At 33.0% G+C, this 24407-nt stretch overlaps 3 protein-coding genes across 4 annotated transcripts; all 3 read right to left on the reverse strand.

Moving 5' to 3' along the window:
- Positions 1-2555: 2555 nt before the first annotated feature.
- LOC108213282 (E3 ubiquitin-protein ligase ATL41) lies at positions 2556-3179 on the reverse strand. The gene has a single exon (XM_017385061.2). The coding sequence runs from the start codon at positions 3177-3179 to the stop codon at positions 2556-2558; it is 624 nt and encodes a 207-aa protein (XP_017240550.1).
- Positions 3180-5485: 2306 nt separating this feature from the next.
- On the reverse strand, positions 5486-7228 carry LOC108211466 (transcription factor TCP4). The gene has a single exon (XM_017383070.2). The coding sequence runs from the start codon at positions 6561-6563 to the stop codon at positions 5652-5654; it is 912 nt and encodes a 303-aa protein (XP_017238559.1). The 5' UTR covers positions 6564-7228; the 3' UTR covers positions 5486-5651.
- Positions 7229-13898: 6670 nt separating this feature from the next.
- Positions 13899-15939, reverse strand: LOC108211696 (seed biotin-containing protein SBP65). 2 transcript variants are annotated; one of them, XM_064090972.1, is made up of 2 exons: positions 14536-15939; positions 13899-14407 (listed from the first exon to the last, which is right to left on the reverse strand). In XM_064090972.1, exons 1-2 carry the CDS (start codon positions 15781-15783, stop codon positions 14228-14230), a joined length of 1428 nt encoding a protein of 475 aa, XP_063947042.1. In that variant the 5' UTR covers positions 15784-15939; the 3' UTR covers positions 13899-14227. The 2 variants fall into 2 exon arrangements, with proteins under 2 accessions (XP_063947042.1, XP_017238854.1); XM_017383365.2 differs by having other exon boundaries at positions 13899-14453; positions 14536-15935.
- Between the last annotated feature and the right edge of the window lie 8468 nt (positions 15940-24407).

Below are 24407 nucleotides of genomic sequence, written 5' to 3' on the forward strand. Positions count from 1 at the left end.
AATTATAATTCACAATTTTAAATCGAGTGTGCTTATTGTTGCAATGCCACTATCTTTTTTATTGTTCTACTATTGTATATGTCAAACTATTCTATCCCGCTAAACTGCAAATAGCATTAGAGCAAGTCCAACAGCTGCCCTATTTAGTGTCCTAAGTCATAATAAAGGCACTTGATTAAAAATATTGATCCAATAGTGTCCTAGTGATGCCTTATATCACTAGGACAACCTCTTCAAGCCTTATTTTTAGGCACTCACTCTCCTTGCCCTATCCCATATTTTATAATAAATTCATACCAACACTCTCTTTCTCTCTCTACTTTATATTATGTTTTAATGATGTGAACTTTTAATAATAAAATATTAAACATATAGTGATAGAATATATCCTAAACTACTGGGACATAACTTTTTATATTATATTTAGGGTTCCAACTAGGACACTGTTGGACTTGCTCTTAGACATTAGTTTCGTGTCCGGCACTGAGGATGGAAATTATCACTTTAGTATTGAACCTTTAATAAGAGAATTAATTCTTTTTATGCCGTGTTAATAACTTAATATACATCTTAGCGATGGAATGATATTATATTATTATTGTGTCATATTCGTTCAAATGTTTGACCTGCAACCTGCAATTTGGTATCACCGACATACGTAACATATCTTTGTTTGATAAATACAAGTTGACAAAATGGCATTGGCGTAGTAGTTGAAAATTCGAAAGCTCATCCTTTCTTAAATGTTGAAAATGCTTGTCTTAAACTGAAATGTGAATTCATATTGTGAGTTGAGGAAAGGTCTTGGTATTTATGATATGATTTCATTTTTCATTCATATTAATTGGTTTAAAATTATGATGCAAAACATCCTCATAATAAACATATTCGTCTTAGTTTAAAAAAAAAAAACACATTCGTCTTAATTATAAGCGATTTAATGATAATGGCTCCGCTCCTATATTTAAATTTCGAGTTAAATATCAAATTGGTCGCTTAAGTGAAGATCGTATATCACTTTTTTGATTGATCTTTTAGAGATATCATTTTAATCACTAAATTCGTATAAAATATCAAATTAATACCTCTAAGAATTTGTCGAGAAAGTAAATATTTTTCTGATTAAGTTTTACACATTTTTCCTCAACGCTACTATAACCAAATGAAAAGTGGTGAATTATATTCTAGTATTTTAGATAATATATCTAGATTTTAAAAAAAAATATTTACTATCTATTTTTATTTAAATAAGATTAATTAATTGTAAAATTTAAAATAAATAGTATATATTATTTATAAAATCTAGATATATTATCTAAAATACTAGAATTCACCACTTTTCATTTGGTTATTATAGCGTTGAAGAAAAATATGTAAAATTTAATTAGAAAAATATTTACTATTTCAACATATTTTTTGGGTATTCATTTGATATTTTATACGATTTTAGTGATCAAAATGACACGTCTAAAAAATTAATCAAAGAAGTGATAGTTGTCCTTCACTCCGGTGACCAATTTATACTTAACCCTTTAAATTTCATATAGCACTTCCTTTTTTGTTAGTAGCCTCACATGACTCGGTAAAATATGATTAGTTATATCGCTGTGTGTGACATATTTCAACGTTATACAACTAGCTAGGTGAAATGCATCTATCTAGATGCTAATAATTGAATACTATAAAGTATAAACACGAAATTCTTTGCTATTATCTTTCCCTCGACTTTTGTATTGCGAAGAAAATGTAGCCAGCCGACCAGTAAAGAGATTGCAAAATCATATGGTTCACATGCAAAAGCACACGCCTCCTATGTAAGCAAATTCTAAGAAAGCCCTCTCTCGTGAAAGAGATTTAAAAAAGATTTGAGCAAGTCAGAGTATGACCAAGTAAGCATCGTGTACTATCCGGAGTATCATTTTGACACTTTCTTTAGCTCGAACATCTGCTTCTACACTCCCAACGGTGACAAATATAACGGAGTCCGATCCTACCGAAAGAGGGGTTTTATGTATAATCTTTTTTAATGATTTTCAATTTAGATTTAAATATAGGATTTCACATATATGAAATAGTACATTAATATAGTTTGAAATCAAATATTTATCAAGCTAGGTTAAAATTTATAGAAGGGCCTCGTAATAACGTTTTTCAAATTATAATATTAAAAAAACGTTCAAAACCCCGGCATCATTTCTAAATCCGTGAGTACTAACATAAGACTGAGTTTAATTTATTGAACATTTAATATATTAGTAGGAAAAATGATAAAAAAATATGGAATTGGATATAAAAATGGGTATTAATCGAATCTTGAATACTTTACTTATTATTGAATATTGATATTGCCAACTTTTCAGTTAGAGGAAGCAGTTCAATCTCAAAAGAGTCTAACTGATTTGTGTTGTTCAACTAATATCTACAAACATGTCCTGGTTCATACCATCAACATAAACATAATAATATACTCAACAGAAATGAAGGAATGATATGGCAAAATAAACACATTGGAGTATGAATGTATAAAACTCTACAGACTTTACCTAAACTAACCATTACTGCTTCTCCAGATCATCATGAATTCGCTGTGATGAACGATCCCGGCTCAACATTTTCCTAAACGAACCTAGTCTTGACGATGATCCAATAACCTTCCCCGAAGCCTCAGCTGTTCCCTCCGCGATTTCATGATCCAGAGGCGGAGCTGTCGGATGAGGCTCCTCTGTTTCAGGCTCATTGCCTTGTTCAATAATCTGCGGTGGCTCTACCGCGCTACGACAAACAGGACAAGTGGAATTTGTACTTAACCAAGTATCAATACAAGCTACATGGAAATTGTGATCACAATTCGGTAAAATTCTAATCAATTCGCCATCCTCTAAGTTACTTAGACAGACTGCGCACTCTATAGTCCTTGACTTGTGATCATGTCTGAAAACAAAACTTGGCAGTGATCCGATGATTGTTTCGTCTAGGCCGGCTTTCGGGGGCTCGGGAGCCGTTGCGAAGAGGCCTATTTGCCAGAGAGAAGCGCGCTGGCGAGCTTGGCGCCGAAGAACACATCTTACATAAATGTGAAGGAGTGTGACAAGTAGTACAACGAATGACAGAGATATTATCGCCGTGACCATGATTTTGCCGCTCACATTGTAGCGATGATCGTCGTCGTCGATATCCATGATCGATCGGCAGGAGCTATTTCTGCTGCTTGAATATTTGAAGATGAAATGGGGAGAGTTCTCTGTAGTTGTTAGAACATGACTTCAATAATGTGCCATGGCGTCTGTTATGGGATTATAAGATTTATACGACATTGGAAAATAATGTAATAAGTTGGTATAAAAATTCAACAGGGATGACTGTTGACCATTGACTTCTTTTCATTTGGGGTTTATTTCCTCAAGTTTTTAATTAGAACTTTGTTAATTGAAAATACAACACGTTATCACTGTACTTATGACTTGTGGTATGAAAAAGAAATTTGGGTTGAGACTCGTGAGTTTGCAATATAGTGCGGCTTGCACAAAGCAACACGTTAAATCTTGAAGAATATTTGTTTAGTCTCGTGTACAAAATGTATTGTGATGAATATATATGATCTGTTTTTTTTTTTTTACGAAATGCGGAAGGTTTATATCATTAAATCTTCAAGGATACAATTCTTACATTGATCGAACAGACTTCGAATCAAATATACAATCAAGATACATATTTGACACATGAGCAAGTTCGTGCGCCGACATATTCGTAGACTACTTAATAAAGTACAACCTACTGTTGTTATAATGACGAGCTATCTTTCTGCGATCTTCAATTACCTTGCCAAGTCTCGAACGCATGGGAACAACACTTCTAATTAGCTGAATCACTACAAGAGACAACTAGATTTTATATAAAACTCTTTTCACCCCATCTCCATAGCCCAGCTCAACGCCTCTTTAATTGCTATAGCTTCTGCCAAAGATCTGTTTTATTTTAGTGTTCCTTTTTTTCTTTTATAACATCCATTTTCAGGAGTGTAAACGAATTATACTAATCGATAAAAAACTTGACTCGATTCCATAAAAAATTCGGTCCAACTCAATTCAGTTTATTAACAAACTCATATTCGAATAACAAAATTATCGACTGACAATTTTATCAAGTCGAACTGAGTTTTATAATTATTCAACTCGGTTAGTGTTCAAACTTGGTTCGACTCGATATCAATAAATAAGTTACATATTTAATTAATCATCAATTTTAAGTAGTACTTTCATAATAATTAAGTACACAAAAATGTTTAATTCCGCCAGATTTAGAACCATATAAAGAAAGAATAGTGATTTGTAGTTTGTTGTCATTGCAGCTAATATTCATATTAGATTTATAGCACGCTCGAGATTCATATATATACATATATACAAACATACATACATACATATATATATACATATATATATATATATATATTTCTTGAACATGTTGGAGCTAAATTTCTAATACGAACTTAAAATTAATAATTCGCAAATGAAACAAAATCAAAAATCTAGAAATGACGTATTCAACCTCCTGCTACGTAAATTTAGTACTAACAACTGGTATTAAAGTTGGTCGACATACAAATATGAGATTCGCCCATTTTGGAGATTTAAAAAAACTAGTTGCCACTCCCTCAATTCAAAAGTTTAAACAATGAACTCTCAAACACTCGAAATCAAAATTTCTCCTTTTAACTGCGAAGACTATAATAACTAGAAAAAAAATGTTTCTATTTATTAAAACTGCAAATTTCGTGTATATAATCTTTTAATGCTACTTTTGACAAAATTTGTTTAAAAAACCTCTGAACTCTATTATATCTATGGGTACAACTTTTTCTTTTAATTTTTTTGATTATATTATAATAAAAATTATTATGTATATGGGTGTGTTATTTGCATATTTATCTTTTATATGTATTAATTATATAATGATTACTCTTATTCATGCCCTAAATTGTATTAGAATATTATCAATGGAAAATTTTAAAACATGAAATCTTGTATATTATAATGGCTTTACATACATATACACACATATATATATATCAATATATCCAGATGAGACTATTTATCAAATTTTCAGCTATAAAAATGATTTTATTTATATAAAGATGAATTTGTATCAAATTTAATTGTTTGAAGATAGATAATATTATAAAATTCATTATAAGCCGATGCTTTGCTCGGATTATCCACTGGTATTACAAATTACATCAAACATTATAGATTGTAAATTGGCTTTTTCTTTAAAAAAACTGCAAAAATAAATAAATATATATAATATGCTCATAATTAAGTTGATCAACTCTTATATATATAGCCCCTCAATTATGGCAAGTTCAGGACTGCAGACCTTCATAAATTGGATAATATCAGTTGATTTTTTATCTTTCTACGACAATTATGGTTTTTTGGAAACTCCGAAATTTAGTAGGCAGATAATAACATAGCTGAGACATAAGTAGAGATAAATTAGCGCATAGTACAACTTACCAAGGAAGAAGAGCTAAATTACAAGCAGATGGTATTTTTGGTAACACCAGCTTGTGTAAAATGTTTATATTATGGCAAAACAAAGTTTCCTGCAGTACCTGGTGAATTAGACATTGGATGATTCAGTTATGAGACTTAATTATCAGACGCAGACGAGGGGTCCTCATGGTCCTCTCCATGAATTCTGGCAGGAACTTGAAAGCTTGATATCTTGCGTGACCCAAATTGAGAGCTTGCTGATGACATTGAGAAGTGATCATTTGCTTGTGTGTTATTATGGTCAGAGACAGGGAATGGCAGGTCATTCCAAGCTCGAACATAAGGCGAAAAACTGGACTGAAGGGATTCCCTTTGAGTAAATGGTGTAGAGTTGACAGATATCATTTGTGGTTGTGGCATTGTGTGTGGATAGAAAGAATAGCCTTCTGCTGGTTTCATTTCCGCATCCCAGCTTACCATTCTTTGAAAATTCGCCTCAGAAGGACCCGGATTATAAAGACTAGGATGATCATTAGCAGGAGTGGGGGTGGAATGGACTGACCTATTAAGGTCCTGTAAAGATTGAAGAGACAAACAAAGATCTTGAGGGTTATTTTGTACTGAACCACTTGGGTAGTTCTGATAATTCATACCTGAGCTCGTCGGGAAGAAAGATTTCATAGTATCGTTAATTGGACCATCATCTAATTGGTCTTGAAACAGGTAATGTTGCGACTGTTGATGTTGTTGAAGTGAAAGCTCATTAGGGTTCTGACCTGCGTTGAGTACTGTGGTGGTGTCCATTGGGTTCCAAGGAGGCAACTCTTCAAGCTTGTCAATCGCATTTTTAGCCTTGTTCATCAGCCAATCTACGGCTTTGCTGGGACGGTCATATCCTAATCTGTCTTGAACATCATAAAACTGAATGGCTGTGTGAGCCGCGAGGCGGACTCTTCTGTCTCGAGGACCTTTGGCCGTGTACACCTTGCTGTGCCGGTCTTTCCGGCCAGTGGCCCGGAGAATATGACCTCCTTCAACTTGTACTATTTCTCCTGCGTTACTCTTCATGTCAAGTAAGTACACTTGCAACTTTTTTGTATACCAAGTCTTGGCTTCTCTCTTCGTTAAACAGAGCTAAATATATAGATAACTTGTTTGGTTTCTCCTTTTCTAAATGTGTCAGCTTACACACTTGTGCCTCTGCTTGATCCCATCTAGTTGATATCTTGAGGATGAGCTGCTGTCACCTAGTCACTATATATTAATATTACCAGAAAATCTTGTTTGTTTTTCTTGATGCTTCTACTTTTGCTGCAACTAAATTGTGGTGATAATCCCAATGTCTGACCCTCCTGACAACTCCACCCCCTCACCCAAAATTCCCACAAACCTATATATATAAATACTTTCCCTTTTGGTTCAGCTTAAAAAGAAAAATCACCTTATCAAGAAAAATGGCAGCACAAAAGTATTCAGAATTCCCCCTCCCAAGAAATATATATTGGGATCATCTGAAAAGTAGTCTGGGAGAGAATGACTAGGGTTTTGAAATTTGGGAGGAGAGGAGAGATGGTCTAGAAAACTGATAATAAGGTGGGCTGTGGGCATGGAATGAATAGAACAGTAAAACTGTGAGCTAAGTTTAAATACAAATATACAATCTTTATTACTTTACTGTTATATTGTATGTCAGAGCTGCTTAATGCTTCTGCTAGGGTGACAGATATTTGCTTTATATAAGAAATTAAAAGAAACTGAGAAATAATTATTAATACCAACTCCCATTGAAGCTTGATAGTGATATATAACAGTGTCTTTCTCTCCTTTTGTTATGGGGTACAAGTACTTTTGTAGTTTCTTTAAAAAGCAATCTACTTTCACCAAATAGAAAAGACAAACATGCATACTTCTTTGCTGGTCCAACTTGCATTCAGTTTAATCAATCTCCTTGTTTTAGCAACTTGCACTACTAGCTTCCAACTTAATTAACTAGCAAAGTAATGGATCAAGACAAAAGAGAGTAACTTGCAGAAAAAAATGAACACCCAAGTTGCAATAACGAAATATGGGAAGCAGGTGAGTTACAAAAATAATTAATCTTATTATTATAATCAAACATGCGGCCAATTTTTGTAATACCTGAATTCTGCATGGAATCGTTGAATGTTTAAATATGTTCAAGTAAAACAATCTGCAAAGTGTATCAAGAGAAGCAATACATTAACATAGTCATAGTCACTCGTAGCGATTAACAATGCAAGAAAAGCGGCTAATTTTCGGCAGTTAACGATCAAACTTAAATCTGGTTGAAAAGAATGACCAAATTTGAAAAGAACGACCAAATTTGAAGACGGGAATTCCGGTCAAGAAAAGATATAATTTCAATCAGATATTTATCTAGTCGAATTTATTTCCTCCAGATCTAGTCGAAAACAAGAATGTTCAAAATTAATTTCAAGAAGGGAATTTTGCTGCCTTTTCAGATGCAAAATAGTTAAGCTGTTTTATGTGAAATTTTCGATGATCCAAATTCAATATTCGGTTAAAGATAATATATTCGATAATTTCGGATCAAGTTAACAAGTTTGACTATATTGGGCCGAAGAAAGCCTTTTGAGTTGAAACCGTCGAATATTGTCCTTCGATTAGAAACGATCAAAGTTACGCTTTCGATCACAAAAAATCGAAAATACATTTTCAACCATATTAAGTCAAAATTACTCGTCCAAAATAAAGTGCGCTACTTCACATTCCTTTTCGGTAGCCGTTGTTTCCAATTTCCACCACCTCTTAACCTCATTTCTTCTCTCTTTGCTTCTTTTTGCTCCACAAAATTATGATTTTCGTATGAATTCTTCATAAACATCAAGGACCGTTCGCTTGGGTAACCCACAAAGGAAACGGGAAAAAGAATCAATTAGCTTTATTTTTATCGTTTGCGTTTGTTTAATAAAAACTATCATTCTCTTTTCTCTATTTGATTTAAGGTTTACCAAACATTTTTCGTAATCCATTCCCCACTTTCACTTGGTATTTCTTTCCTCTTTCCTGATTTTTTTTTTAATTTATAATTCATTTCAAAAATCATTAAAAATAAAATAACATGTAAACCATTTTTTAAAATAGTACAATTTGCCATTATCATTTTCTTTCTCTTTGTTTCCCTCCGTGAATCTGATTCCATTTTCCAGAGTCGAGCAAACGTAACCATCTCAGCAAAAAACCGATTGTCACTTAATGGTCAGTCTTGATGAATTCTTTTATTCAATTCAGACTTATTCCCGTAATTGACAACACGCATACATCTCTATGTGTTATGCATAATGGTGTGTCATGGAGCTGGTGAAAAGTACATGTAGAGAACGAAATAATGAAGAGAGGCATTTGTAGATAAGGCCGGTGACAGTTTGATTAAAACGTGAAAAAGAAGAAAAATCGAAATAGGCAATCTGGTGTTGGAAGATAGGATCAAACTGTGTCCACAAAAAAATTTACAGGGTGTGCAGAGATTGCTTAAAAGCATGCAACTAATGAAGAATAAATTTCCCAGAAAATGACAATGCAGCTCTCTGCTTGTCAATTTTTCAATATTATGCAGATACAGCGACTTGAATAGCTCTTTAATTTCCCCGTATGCAGCCAACCAAATTAGCTGGTACATTCTATACTTCGCCAAATTTTAGTAGAAAAACAAGTTTGTGTGCGCGTTCGAGCCCACTAGGGCCCCTACGCGATACCAACAGGGACGCTTCGGATATCAACGAGGTGTCGTATAGCTACTATTATTGTTGATTTAAGATGCGTATTCGTTATTTTTCTGGGAAAGACTAATTTAAGCAGGCAACTAGCTAGATTTATTCCTCTGTTTAGTGACTTGGTGTATTTGTTTTATTCAATTTTGGCTTACTTAATGAGTGTGGATCTATCTAGCTCAACTTGTCCAATCTGTGTGAATGTCTTAATCGTGTTATATATGTGTGTAGAGAATGCAAGCATCCATCAAATGTCTTAGTAGTAGAGCCGGTACTTGAGTCACTGTGTCTGCTCTTGAATAGCGAAAAATAAAAATTTAGGAACGTACGTGTATTTTTTTTTTGAGTAAACTTCAAAATTGTGGTTAAAGTAAAAAAGTTGGTCAAACTTCCAAATTCGTAGAAACATGGTCAAATTTTGACTCCACTTTTTAGATTGGGGCTCCCGTTAAAGTTCACTAACGGAAGCCACAGTTTTGAAAAGCGGGCCAAAGTTTAACCACTTTTCTGAGAATTTGGAACGGACAGAAGGGTACAAATAAGTTCCAAATTCTCATAAAAGTGGCCAAAGTTTGTCCCGCTTTTCAAAAATGTGGCTCCCGTTAGGCTTCCGTTAGTGACATTTAACGGGAGTCACATTTTTAAAAAGCAGAACCAAAGGTTGGCCATCTTTTTGAGAATTTGAAACTCTGGCCAATTTTTTGAAAACCGGTGCAAATTTTGATCACAAATAGGAAGTTTACACTTTTTTTTGTAAATTCAGAAGAAATTCAGAAGATTGCCGAGTAGTCATCTTTGGTGTAGGCTCTTCTGAGGGCAAATCCAACAGTGGCCTAAAGGTCCAAATTTGGACCGGTTTCGATCTAAATCCACCCAACAGTGCCTAAATCTTGGTCCAAATTTAGGCCAGTGAACAGTACCGGCCTAAATTTAGACCGGCACTATTCAACGGCCTAAATCTTTTTAATAATATAATAATAACTTTTTATTTTTTGTATATTTAGTTAATTAAATGATTTTATGTTAATATAATTATTAAATATTTATAAATTATATTTAATATATTTTACTTAAATAATCATATATATTAATTATGAAATATAATAAAATTAAATAATCTTAATATAATTCAAATTAACAACACATTAAAATGCTCGATTTCAATAATTTCTTGGACGATCGAGATGCATTAATTTAGTATTTGTGGGAACAATATAATAATTCGGAGTAGTATTGAATCTTTGTAAATTTTATTTTAGTTAATTTAGTAAAATGTTAAATTTTCCTTTATTTTATTTGTTTAAATGTAGTGTTTTTCTAATTTAATGAATTTATTGAGTTTAATATTAATATGAAATCTTACATTATTGTTAAAAAGATTAGAATAATAATATAAAAACTGTTAGAAGAATAAAATATTGATATATGAATTTGGACCAAAATTTAGGCCGAACTGTTGGAATGGAAAGATGGTTCGATCTAAATTTGGACCAAGATTTAGGCCAAAAACTAGTTCCACTGTTGGAGATGGCCTGATATCTCATTAAATTTGAAAATAATCTCTCTGATAATTTCTTAACAAAAATTTTGTTCATATGAGTTTTCGAATGTGTGAGGGCCTGCCCTCGAGCGAGGAATAACATATAATCAACCGAGAAATGTGAGTCCTCAAAAGTATGCATCAAGAATTAACACATGACATTTTGGCATTTTGTAAGCAAATTAATCACGCAAAAGTCTGTTAACGAAATTTAGCTATAAGTTTTGCATGTGAATACAATCTTGCTAGTGACCCGGCCCGGTACATCTATTACGCACATTCTTCGGTTGTAATGGTGACAGCGGAAGTGGGGAAGAGAAGGGGTGCCTATCCAAAACTCTTTCAAATATATACGCATACATGACTTCTTTTTCAAAATTCTTTAGTTTCTTTCCGACATTCTTTTTGTTTCAGCGATCAGCCGATACAAGAATCTAAATACCATATGCTAATTAATTTAGCCGAAGCATGCCGGCCAATTGCACGATTGAACTCCGTTGGTCACGGATCGAGGTATGGAGATGCTGGACACTCCAACATCAGCCAACCCTAACATACGGCTGCACACCATATCTTTTCGGGGAATTGAATCCGTGACGTGCTCGATACCACTTTTTTTTTAATTCTTAATGCTAACCATATTACATTAAAAATAGTTACTTATTGAAAATGACGCAAGTATAATCTTTATGGTGTATCAGCGAGCATCACGGTTCGAGTTAGGGAGATGTTGAACACGGCCAACGACGACATGCTATTATTGAGCTTCAGCATATTTGCTGTATGCCTGTAACACTGGAATATCTTTTAGTATTAGGCATGCATGTGCTATCGACTTCAATCTCAATTTCTAATAAGCTGTTGCATGGACCATATCGATATCTCGTGGACCACAGAGGCTGATAGATTACTACCTCCAGTAAAAACATGCATCATTATAATTGTGGCTAGCTTCATCATTATAACTTGAAATGGCGAAATATTTGCTGATGGAATACGAACAAGCATGTCACCGGTTTCAAAACTCAGACTCTCAGGAATTAAGTTATTTATGATATGTCGTATAGATCAGATTCGAAAACAAAAGAAATAAAAGACTTGTCCATTCGCCGTTGAGGTCATTGCTTAGCTAGGCAATCCTCACAATTATTTTGAGTCAGCTTCTATTACTTAATTGCGATAGTGAAGATTATGATTTAAAAAAAAAATAAAAAAATTGGTAGATGAAACACATACTTTCTATACGAATGCCTATTTTGTCACTTAATTTCTGCGTTTTGTCACCATCCGACGCCTTATGAGCTGTACTGATTTACTCGAAATTTGGTAGCTAGCAGAAGGTATCTATTCTAGTACTATATATGTGCTTAAGAATTGGATACATTTACATATGAACTATACAAGACTTGCAGATAATAGCCATAGACACATCACAAGTTTATATCTTAAGCGCCTAGTTGGTGCCAGAAGAAACAAATTGTGTGGGTTACACATTATATGCAGCCTACAGATCCGTATCTAAATTGCTAGTTGACTTGAGCATGTTATTGTATTTCTTTTATACACCTGTTTTGGAATTTTGTATTTATACAATGTTAGCCAAGAAAAGTGATCACAGGTAAATTAAATGATAATTTGCAAGAATACACATGAAAACTTGTTAACAAGAGTAACTTCATGTCCAACGTCATTAAAATTTTAATTTTAAGAGTAAATGACAAAGTGGTGGCCGTTGTTTTTCAAATTTTACAAGATGTTGGCTGGAATTTAAAAATTATAAAATGGTAGCCGGAGTTTACTTCCGTCTTTCAAAAAGGTGGCGGCCGTGAATCTCTGTTAATTTTTCTCCGTTAACTCTAAAAAATAAAAAAGTAAACGACAAAGTAAACTCTGGCCACTATTATGTAGAGTAATTTTTAAAGTCCAACCAACATCTTGAAAAATTTGGAAAACTAAAATCACCATATTGTTTTTTACTCAATTTTTAGCGAAAAATCTAGGTCACATGTCATTAACAGAAAATACACATGATACATAAAAATATAGCATTATAGTTAAATCACTTCCTTTAATAAAAAATATAGAAATCATTTCTTGTTGATTTGACCAAACTCTACGGACCGTGACAAGATTCCACGCTAAATATTATCATATTAAAATATTAAAAACTCTTAATGCATAAAATTAGGTACAAAACATTTCATAAAATACCTAAGTTAAGTTTTGATTAGAATGAGTCACTTATTCACAAATATTACGAACCTCAGTTGTCGATCATATCATTCTGTAATAACCAATTTTGTACATGTAGCAATTTTAAATAATAATAACATATCATTTTTAAAATATAATCAATTCATATTTTCAATCTCATCATAACATAATAAAATATAACCAATCGATATAATCAATCTCATGGTAACACAATTTTTTACGGATTCAACAAATTTTATCCTATCGATATTTTATATAATTTAGCCGTTTATTGTCTCTACCAGCTTTGTGTGGACATGCAACCAATCTATTTACAATACTCTAGTTAACACTGAGAAAAAAAAAGTGGCCTGGTCTTGAATTTGGATTTGCCATGTTGAGTAACAAGTAGATAGGCCCAAGAGTTTTGAGATAATTAAGAAAAGAGACTCATTTATCTGTGAACATGAGAACGAGATAGATATGAATGATGGGCATTGACAGTTTTGGTCGACACAGAAAAAATACGCTGTACTTAGAAATAGAAATTCTGCTGGCCACTGTTGACCAGCACATCCGCGAAGAAGAAGCAGGTGTTTACCCATGTTCTGCAACTAGTTCCTCTGCGATTGTGTTGGTTAATGCATTATCTCATAAATATTTACAGAGTCCAATTCACGTTAATATATAAATCCAGTCGTGAACCTTGCGGACGAGGCTTCAAAAGAAACTAGATTTCCCAAAACGTGACAACCTGTGGCTAACAAACACAAACGAACCTTTCGTTTTTGGTGTAAAGAGATTATAGAGAATGGGATTTTACTTCCCATTCTCAACCTGGATTTGGCGCTCTGTTCTCTCGCTTTGCTTAATCCCAAATTTATATTTCTTAAAAGATCAAAAGATTTTATACGGAGGGACAACAAAAGGGTTTGGTTTTTTTCATTCAAGTTACCAGTACACAGTCGATATGTGCTGGTGCCACACAAAGTTAACAAAACTAGGCACTTTACAAGACAACAAAACAAAGGCAATGAGTCCAAATACAGCAGAGTTATTTGTTCTTCAAAACAAAACTAAAGAACAACATCATCGTCACCACATTACACAAAACAACTAGTAGACATTATTATTTGCCAAGACATTCTACTTGTTATACTCTGAAGAGTCTTTGACAGTCTCGGTAGCAGCAGGACTACTCTGTCCCTTCCCAACCAGGAGATCCTTAGTTGTCTGACCAATTTCTACTATAGTTTCGCCAATGGCATTGAACACTCCACCCCCTCCCTGTTGCACTTCCGTGGTGCGCTCGCCTCCCAGCTGTCCCTTTCTCCCATATTCTGATTGCTCCTGGAAGAACTCTCCTGCCTTCTCAACTGGCCTCGAGATTGTTTCTTTCGCGGCCTCGGCCGTCTGTCGCCCTGCTCCTGCAATATCATCATGCTTTCGCTCAGTTGTAGTCCACACTTCACCCTGTACACAACAATCATCTCTTCACATACCTCTATCATAAACATTACTGCAAAATTAAATACAGATGAAATTTAAAAATTACCCTTGCTTCCGCTGATTTCTTGGCCTGCATTTGTCTCTCAGCTTCAGCCCTTTTCCTAGCAGCATAATCCTTGGCACTTTCTTCTGTCGCCACTACAGTGTCCTTAGCAGCAGCCAACTTCTGAGCAGCGTAATCCTTGGCACTGATTCCTACATTACCCACCTTATCCTTGGCGGCCACAGCCGTCTCCCCCACATACCCTGCAGCACCGGCCGTGACATTTGCCACTGCCTTTGTCGCATCCGCAACTTTCTCTGCAGTATACTCAGCCGCTCCCCACCCGGCCACAACAGCCTTATCCTTGACAGTAGAAGCCACACTCCCCACATATCCAGCCGTTCCCTTGCCGCTTTCCACCACCACATCCTTAGCCCCCACAGCCTTCTCCGCCACATAATCCTTCGCCTTCACCACATACCCAGCCGTTCCCTTGCCAGTTTCCGCCACTACATCCTTGGCCCCAACAGCCTTCTCCGCCACCACATCCTTGGCTCCAACAGCCTTCTCCGCCACATAATCTTTCGTCTGCCCCGTGTAGTCCGCCGCAGTCCTCCCCGCACTCGCAAGAGTATCTCGAGTACTTTCATACAAAGGCTGCCCTTTCTCAATCGCAGTGTCCTTCAAAACTCCACCCTTCTCAGCAGCATACTGAGAAGTCCTCTGAGCGCCTTGCATTAGACTCTCCTTCGCTCGGGCCGCCTTCTCCGCAGCCACCTGAGAAGTATCCTGAGCGCCTTGCATCACACTCTCCTTCGCCCGGGCCGCCTTCTCAGCAGCAATCTCAGCAGTCCTCTGAGCGCCTTGCACCGCCCCCTCTTTTGCCCGGGCCGCCTTCTCAGCAGCAATCTGAGAAGCCCTCTGAGCGCCTTGCACCGCGCTCTCCTTCGCTCGGGCCGCCTTCTCCGCAGCAACCTTAGAAGTATCCTGACCACCTTGCATCACAGTATAATTAGTTTTAGGACCTGCACCTTCTTTGGCCTTATTATACCTCTCCGCCGCAGCGGTCAAAGCATCGTTTGACTTCTGTTGCGCCTCTTGCCTATACTTAGTAATATCTTCCATTTGTCTGCTCGAATCCTTCTCTTCCACCCCATGCACCTCAAACTTCCCCACATTTACCGCACCAGAAGACTCTTTAACCGGAGTAACAGTTAAAGATTCAAAATGGGAAGTGATTTTAGGAACCTTGTCTTTCTCCACCACACCTTGCTCACTTCTCTTCTCTCTAGTCACTTGATTTGAAGCCATTGAGACTCGATTAATATTCTCAACACAAAGAAAAATATCGAATATATATAGGATTTGTTTTTCTGATTGCTTTTGATGGATGAAAACAATTGTTACATGGAAGATGAGATGAAGAGGATGAGAAGACGGGCTTATAAGAAGAGAGAAGTTGTGGCGGTTGAGAGGAAGAAGTTTAATTTTATGCTACGTGGTGCAATATGGAGGGGACCGAGGTGGTGAGTCAGCAAGTAAGTTGCATGAGTTTCGAGTACGTGTCTCTGTCTGGTTATAAAATACATGGAACGTGTCGCAATTTTAGCTAACCTTTTTTGCTTAATGTTTGTCTCGATTTCTGATAAGTGAAGCGGATAGGATCAAGGGCCTCTTCCGAGAAATTCACTTGGAGAATAGCCCTGTCAGATATTTATCCAGCTCTTAACTTCCGTTCAAAATCAGTTTTCAAAAATGGTTGTAACACACGTTCTCAAAATATAGACCACCTTCCACCAGTAAACAAGTTCATTTCACACTCCTTACTGTTTTAAAATATAGGGGGTGTTTGGGGAGGGCTTGAAAGCTGGGATTGTTTATAAGTTAGAAACATTTATTCATGTCGTTTGTGTAAAAAGCTAGGATTGTTAGCTTTTGTTTCAGGATTTCTACTTAATTCCCAAACACTTTAACCACTTATAAGTCTTAATTTGCTTCTAACTTCTACTCCACTTATTTACTTTAAGTAAAAAGCACTTATTTTAAGTTTACCCAAACGGCTCCATACTCCATCGTTTAACTTTTTGACACATACTTTTAATTGCTTTGACCAGGTAGTTAAAAGTATTATTTTTGAAATTTTCTTTTTTTGCGTAAAAGTATGTAATCAAAAATTTAATTCACAAAAAAAATCAATTAAAAATATTAAATTTTACTATCGGGTCAACTCATGTAAAGATACGTGCCTAAGTCAAAAGTGACATATAAAAAATACAGAGAGAGTAAGTCGTTTGACTTTTTTACAGGGCTTAATTATACATGTGCCCTTAAAGTATGATTATGTATACACATTAACCCTCGAAGAAAAAAAGCATACACATCAACCCTTGATGTATTGAATGTGTATATTTTGGCCCTTGCCTCTTCAAAAATTAATAAATCGGTTGACCAGCGACATCATAATTGAGGGTAATCTTGGAAGTAAAATTTGACATATACATATTATGACGATAATTGTACAAATATCATTATTTGGATAACAAAAACCCTATCGGAGCTTAAATATTAAGTGTTTATTTGGGTTGGGTAAGTCTGTAAAAGTCTAATCTACTGAAATATTTCAACGTATGGCTTTTTTAATAAAAATAAATATACACCACATAAATTTTATTCTATTTTAAATTAATTTGAAACTTGAAATATTTTATATTTTAAATATTTTAAAACCTAATCTACTGAAATATCTTAATTTAATTTTATATTTTTGTTAAATAAACTAATTTTAAATAAAAAAAATAAAGGTAATTACATATAAGTTAATTGTATATGCATGTTTACTAATATTATGGGGCTGGAAATTTGGGACCCTCAATTTAGCTTCTGCCGAGATTACCCTAGCTGTGATGTCCTGGTCAATTGTGTTTTTGAAAAGGTAAGGGCCTGAATGTACACATTCAATACATCAAGGGTTGATGTGTATGCTTTTTTTCTTTAAGGGTTTATGTGTACACATGATCATACTTTAAGGTCCAATGTATAATTAAGCCTTTTTTACAATTTTGACTGTATAAAATTTTTTGTCATGAAACTTTTATCGAATTAGACCAAAATATAATACCGAAAAAACTTTCTTTTTTTAATAAAAATATATGATCAACTTCCCCTAATAATGCTTGATCCTAATAATGGTTGTGTTCGTGATCAACTTCCCCTAATAATGCTTCATCCTGACGGTGTTATTGATGTGTTTGTCGTTAAATATTTCTTTCATTCTAAATTGGATGGCTCAAATTAATTTTATACACAGATGTATTGATTGTATTTAGAAAAATAATTTATAAATGAAGTTTTATTTTTAAATATTTTCAAAAAATGTGAAATAATTCAGTTTTTACACATAACCTTATTTAATTTGGGATGATAGAGTGGGTAAAGAGTTAACATATTTTTAAATTAATATTTCTGCTTAGGCTTTTTATTTTTAATATGTTTCATAATTCAATTTATTTGCAAGAACATCAAAACTTAATTTTAAATGAAAATTAGAATCTCAATATTAAAATTTCGCACAAGACTCCAATTTTTTGGCCTCAGCCCTGCTTGACCTTGCTTTTAAAGATATTTAGAATCCGTTTGGTTGAAATTACGATACTTGACTTAACGTGACTTATAATTTAAGATAAATTATGTGATAAGTTGTGTGTTTAAAATGTTTATTTATATAATTTTGATTGATGAACGATTTATAAATTATTAAATTATAATAATAAAAATAAAAATAATTTATGGATAATTTATGAATAATTTTTATATAAAAAACTTTAAAAGAATTAAGTCACTGAAATAGTTTCCTCAAACTGACTTCTTGCTTTAAGTCAGTTTCTGACTTATTTCCAATTTTAAATTGACTTCCTTGCTTATTAAAAAATAGACATTTTGAATTTAAAACAAACAAAAAAAAAATCCAGGCTTTTAAGTCCGGGACAAATTAACAAGCTCCTGAGCTCCTACTCACCCATTGATACTGAGATTCATGAGCTTGTGGTGGGTAAAGTCTATGCATTGAATTTTAGTGATAACATAAACTATCAGTACTTTAGGATCGTAAAATGATCGGATGATATCGGGTACATCTTTACTTAAGTATCTGATCATTTTAATTTTAATTTGTCAAAATTTGGATCTGAGATTACTTTATTCGGATTCGGATATAAACGGATCACGGGTATTTAAAATCCGGATCTGAACCGAATATGATCTAGTATCGTATTTTCTATTTTTTTAACTAGGTAGTTTATGATCCTTCGAATTTGAACCGGATATGATTCACTAACCTTAAATATTACTATTATTTCAATAATTATCGTTTAGTGTAAACAAACATCATATTATAAACCATAATAAGTTTATATTAAAACTTACAATTATATGTAAGTATATATAATTTATTAAATACATATGAAGATAATAAGCATTTTTACGTTGAATAAATCATATTTTATGAAGATTTAAACTTAAATAAAATATTAAAATTCCATAAAATGATGACTATTTACTTGTAAATGTAATGGATTAAAAATATAATATGCATGAGTTCGAATCGAATATGAACCATATATCATATTCGGGTAAGTTCATATTATGAAAAATTATATGAGACATAATCTGCGCGGGTATAGAAGTGCTAATATCCGGGATCATATATAATTCGAGCTTAAGCCAGATTTAGAACGCTTTCAGAACGGATATGAGACTGTATCACATTTTCGAGCTGGATATAAACCGAAACACTGGATAGTCTGTATCGATTTACGACCCTATTAGTTATTAACCTAACAGTAATGTTAACATTTAATTAATTTTTCACTAAATTATATATTGATATTTATAGGATTTAAAATTAATTTTTTTCAAGAATTTAGACATTCTTTTTATTATTCTTTCTATTATGTGTGAAGAAGTATGTGCATATCATTTAAAAATACACATTTCGAAAATATAAGTCCACACAAATATGCCCATTGGTAGGTAATTTATATTTTGGATTCGACATGTCACCTAATGTTTAATCGATGAGTTTAGTGTACTTTTACACTATTCTAGTAAAATTTATAGTATGATTTACAAAAATCATTCCAAGACCCTCAATTTAGCTTCTGCCGAGATTACCCTAGCTGTGATGTCCTGGTCAATTGTGTTTTTGAAAAGGTAAGGGCCTGAATGTACACATTCAATACATCAAGGGTTGATGTGTATGCTTTTTTTCTTTAAGGGTTTATGTGTACACATGATCATACTTTAAGGTCCAATGTATAATTAAGCCTTTTTTACAATTTTGACTGTATAAAATTTTTTGTCATGAAACTTTTATCGAATTAGACCAAAATATAATACCGAAAAAACTTTCTTTTTTTAATAAAAATATATGATCAACTTCCCCTAATAATGCTTGATCCTAATAATGGTTGTGTTCGTGATCAACTTCCCCTAATAATGCTTCATCCTGACGGTGTTATTGATGTGTTTGTCGTTAAATATTTCTTTCATTCTAAATTGGATGGCTCAAATTAATTTTATACACAGATGTATTGATTGTATTTAGAAAAATAATTTATAAATGAAGTTTTATTTTTAAATATTTTCAAAAAATGTGAAATAATTCAGTTTTTACACATAACCTTATTTAATTTGGGATGATAGAGTGGGTAAAGAGTTAACATATTTTTAAATTAATATTTCTGCTTAGGCTTTTTATTTTTAATATGTTTCATAATTCAATTTATTTGCAAGAACATCAAAACTTAATTTTAAATGAAAATTAGAATCTCAATATTAAAATTTCGCACAAGACTCCAATTTTTTGGCCTCAGCCCTGCTTGACCTTGCTTTTAAAGATATTTAGAATCCGTTTGGTTGAAATTACGATACTTGACTTAACGTGACTTATAATTTAAGATAAATTATGTGATAAGTTGTGTGTTTAAAATGTTTATTTATATAATTTTGATTGATGAACGATTTATAAATTATTAAATTATAATAATAAAAATAAAAATAATTTATGGATAATTTATGAATAATTTTTATATAAAAAACTTTAAAAGAATTAAGTCACTGAAATAGTTTCCTCAAACTGACTTCTTGCTTTAAGTCAGTTTCTGACTTATTTCCAATTTTAAATTGACTTCCTTGCTTATTAAAAAATAGACATTTTGAATTTAAAACAAACAAAAAAAAAATCCAGGCTTTTAAGTCCGGGACAAATTAACAAGCTCCTGAGCTCCTACTCACCCATTGATACTGAGATTCATGAGCTTGTGGTGGGTAAAGTCTATGCATTGAATTTTAGTGATAACATAAACTATCAGTACTTTAGGATCGTAAAATGATCGGATGATATCGGGTACATCTTTACTTAAGTATCTGATCATTTTAATTTTAATTTGTCAAAATTTGGATCTGAGATTACTTTATTCGGATTCGGATATAAACGGATCACGGGTATTTAAAATCCGGATCTGAACCGAATATGATCTAGTATCGTATTTTCTATTTTTTTAACTAGGTAGTTTATGATCCTTCGAATTTGAACCGGATATGATTCACTAACCTTAAATATTACTATTATTTCAATAATTATCGTTTAGTGTAAACAAACATCATATTATAAACCATAATAAGTTTATATTAAAACTTACAATTATATGTAAGTATATATAATTTATTAAATACATATGAAGATAATAAGCATTTTTACGTTGAATAAATCATATTTTATGAAGATTTAAACTTAAATAAAATATTAAAATTCCATAAAATGATGACTATTTACTTGTAAATGTAATGGATTAAAAATATAATATGCATGAGTTCGAATCGAATATGAACCATATATCATATTCGGGTAAGTTCATATTATGAAAAATTATATGAGACATAATCTGCGCGGGTATAGAAGTGCTAATATCCGGGATCATATATAATTCGAGCTTAAGCCAGATTTAGAACGCTTTCAGAACGGATATGAGACTGTATCACATTTTCGAGCTGGATATAAACCGAAACACTGGATAGTCTGTATCGATTTACGACCCTATTAGTTATTAACCTAACAGTAATGTTAACATTTAATTAATTTTTCACTAAATTATATATTGATATTTATAGGATTTAAAATTAATTTTTTTCAAGAATTTAGACATTCTTTTTATTATTCTTTCTATTATGTGTGAAGAAGTATGTGCATATCATTTAAAAATACACATTTCGAAAATATAAGTCCACACAAATATGCCCATTGGTAGGTAATTTATATTTTGGATTCGACATGTCACCTAATGTTTAATCGATGAGTTTAGTGTACTTTTACACTATTCTAGTAAAATTTATAGTATGATTTACAAAAATCATTCCAAGAATTATATTATACTAGCCTTTAACCCTTGCGAAGCACGGGCGAATATAGAATTCGTAATTTGTTAATTATTATTTAAATTTTACATCGTCTTATTAGTATTTTAGTATTAATGAATTAGATTTTAACCAGATTATATTTACCAACTAATTACATTTTTTGGACGACTATGAATTATACCAATATCGGTTTATTATAATATAGTATATAAATAATATATACATTATATTTAAAAGAATAATAGTGGAGTTTTTTTTATCTTGTATAACATCACAAGTGTTAGTAATTTGAACGGTATAAAACTCTTTAATATTGTAAGAGTAAGAGAAGTCTACATGTCACCCACTTGTAGTTATAAAAAAGAGACCGAACCAAAATTTTGTACGACTACAAATTAAACCTATGTTGCCTTATTATATTATAGTATAGATAGTATAGATATTATATCAAAAAGTAAGTTTCTTATAACAGGTTGCAAATTAAATATTTCATTTTTCTAGTAAACCAATAATTATTGAGAAGTAATACTAACATTAACAGATAAAGGGAGGGAGAAAGTGGCCCATTTTCTTATCCTCGGCAAACCCTAATTACCCCTCCTATGTCTTTTTTTTTTTGCTTAGTAGCGGCGGGGCTTCCACCGAATCTCTACCGGTGGAAAGCCCCAAAACTTTTTATTTCTCTTCATTTGTGTTTTTTTTTCTTTCAATAAAACTTCTTTGGCATTTGTTTTTTCGGATCTAAGGATTCAAAACCTTTTTCGATTTGGCCTTCTTTTTCTTAGATCACAATCCCACGGAATTACGGATTTCTCGTTTTTCCCCGTGCTTTTATCCTCGAGAGTGGTCCGAATTATCTTGTTTTTGTGAGTTTTGTTCCCCAGATCTAAGATTGGCTTGGTTTAGCCAATATTTCATTTACGCATTTGGTTGTCAGGTTATAACGTTTGGTTTTGGTTTATTTGTTGTCTCACCGTTTGTGTGAGTTTTGTTATTTTCTCACGGTTTGTGTGAGTTTGATGTTTGATTTAGTAATGGAAACTGTCAAAGGGTCGCATTCTCAGTCGATAACTCAAACTGTTTGTGGCGTAAGAAAAAGTGGCGAAGTATGTGTAGATATCATCTTCAACAAATCACGTGATTTTATCTCCCATATGAATGGATTAATCAGTGATTGTTTCTGTATTTTGTTTGTTCGACGCGACTGTTTATGTAGATGCCGTATGGCTTTTTATTATTGACTTAACTCGTTTATATAAAAAAAATATTAACAGATAAAAATTCACGAAACTCTTACTCCCTCTGTCCCTCTCATTTCTTTACAGTTACTATTTTGGGATGTCCCTCTCATTTCTTTACGTTACTCTAAATAGTAAGTTTTTCTCATCATTACACCCACTATCTCCTCCTAATATCTCATATTTAACAATAAAAACTACTATTACACCAATTACTTTTTTTCACTATCTCAAATCTATTATTAAATATTGATAGGTCCCACCACTTTACCCATTTTTCATCTAACTTTAATCATTTTTTATACATTGTCTTGGTCTCCGTGTCCCCCTCCAATGTAAACAATTGAGGGGGACGGAGGGAGTATCAAACATGCATTGAATAATATCTGGGTCATATTGATGAGCCGCCGTCAATATATTTGCTGTCACCGTTTAACAATATAATCTTTCTTTTCGCAAATGTGTTTAAGAGGATGGAACCGTAGAGAATAAAAATAAAATGCAGAAGGTTTCCTTGTTCTCACCGCTAAAACATTAGTTTAAAACATCTTCTGGCCGACGTCCCAGTCTACGTATAAAATAATTAATTGCTTTTTTCACTTTACTGCCTCACTTTTTTGTCATATTATTGTTTGCTCGCTTTTTCTATGGTTGAGAAGTTTCCAGCATGAAAATACTTATTTTTTGGATACTCTCCTAGTTTAAATTATCTTCATGTACTTAAACATTGGAAAGGATAAAGGAGGGTCTTTCGTCTAAGCACAATATTTATATTGCATATTCTTAATTAAAAAAAATTATGAAAAAGCCAATGGTTCTAACTTTTACTCTATCCGTCCCTCTGATTTCTATACACTTTCCTTTTCGGGATGTCCCATTCAATTTTATACATTTCAAAACTTTCCCAAAATAGTAAATATTTATAATATAAAAATCTCACTCACCCACTACTTCCATCTATTTTTCAAATATATCAATTAAATATGCATGGTTTCCACCATTTTACCTACTTTAATTTCTTTTTCTCATTACTTTACATTACTTTATACACTTTTCTTAGTCTCCGTGTTCATTCCAAACGTATAGAACCCAGGGGACGGAGGGAGTAATGAATAGATTGATCACCTACCACTGGGACATTAGTTCTCTTCATTTGACGTTGACCGATATGATTGTGAAATGAGCCGATACGTGTACATGTCAATTGTCAGGAATTACTTAGGATGTGTTTATTGAAAATCATTTTTTGTTTTCTCTATTCGGTGTCTGATCAATTTTGATTGT

This window comes from Daucus carota, chromosome 3 (assembly GCF_001625215.2).
Source record: "Daucus carota subsp. sativus chromosome 3, DH1 v3.0, whole genome shotgun sequence".
NCBI lineage: Eukaryota > Viridiplantae > Streptophyta > Magnoliopsida > Apiales > Apiaceae > Daucus > Daucus carota.

Excerpts from the sequence above, each read along its gene's own strand:
- LOC108211466 (XM_017383070.2), bottom strand. The coding sequence starts at position 6,563 with ATGAAGAGTAACGCAGGAGAAATAGTACAAGTTGAAGGAGGTCATATT.
- LOC108211696 (XM_017383365.2), bottom strand. The coding sequence starts at position 15,783 with ATGGCTTCAAATCAAGTGACTAGAGAGAAGAGAAGTGAGCAAGGTGTG. Across the intron at positions 14,454-14,535 it reads AGAAATCAGCGGAAGCAAGG|GGTGAAGTGTGGACTACAAC; the intron begins GTAATTTTTAAA and ends TGTTGTGTACAG.
- LOC108213282 (XM_017385061.2), bottom strand. The coding sequence starts at position 3,179 with ATGGATATCGACGACGACGATCATCGCTACAATGTGAGCGGCAAAATC.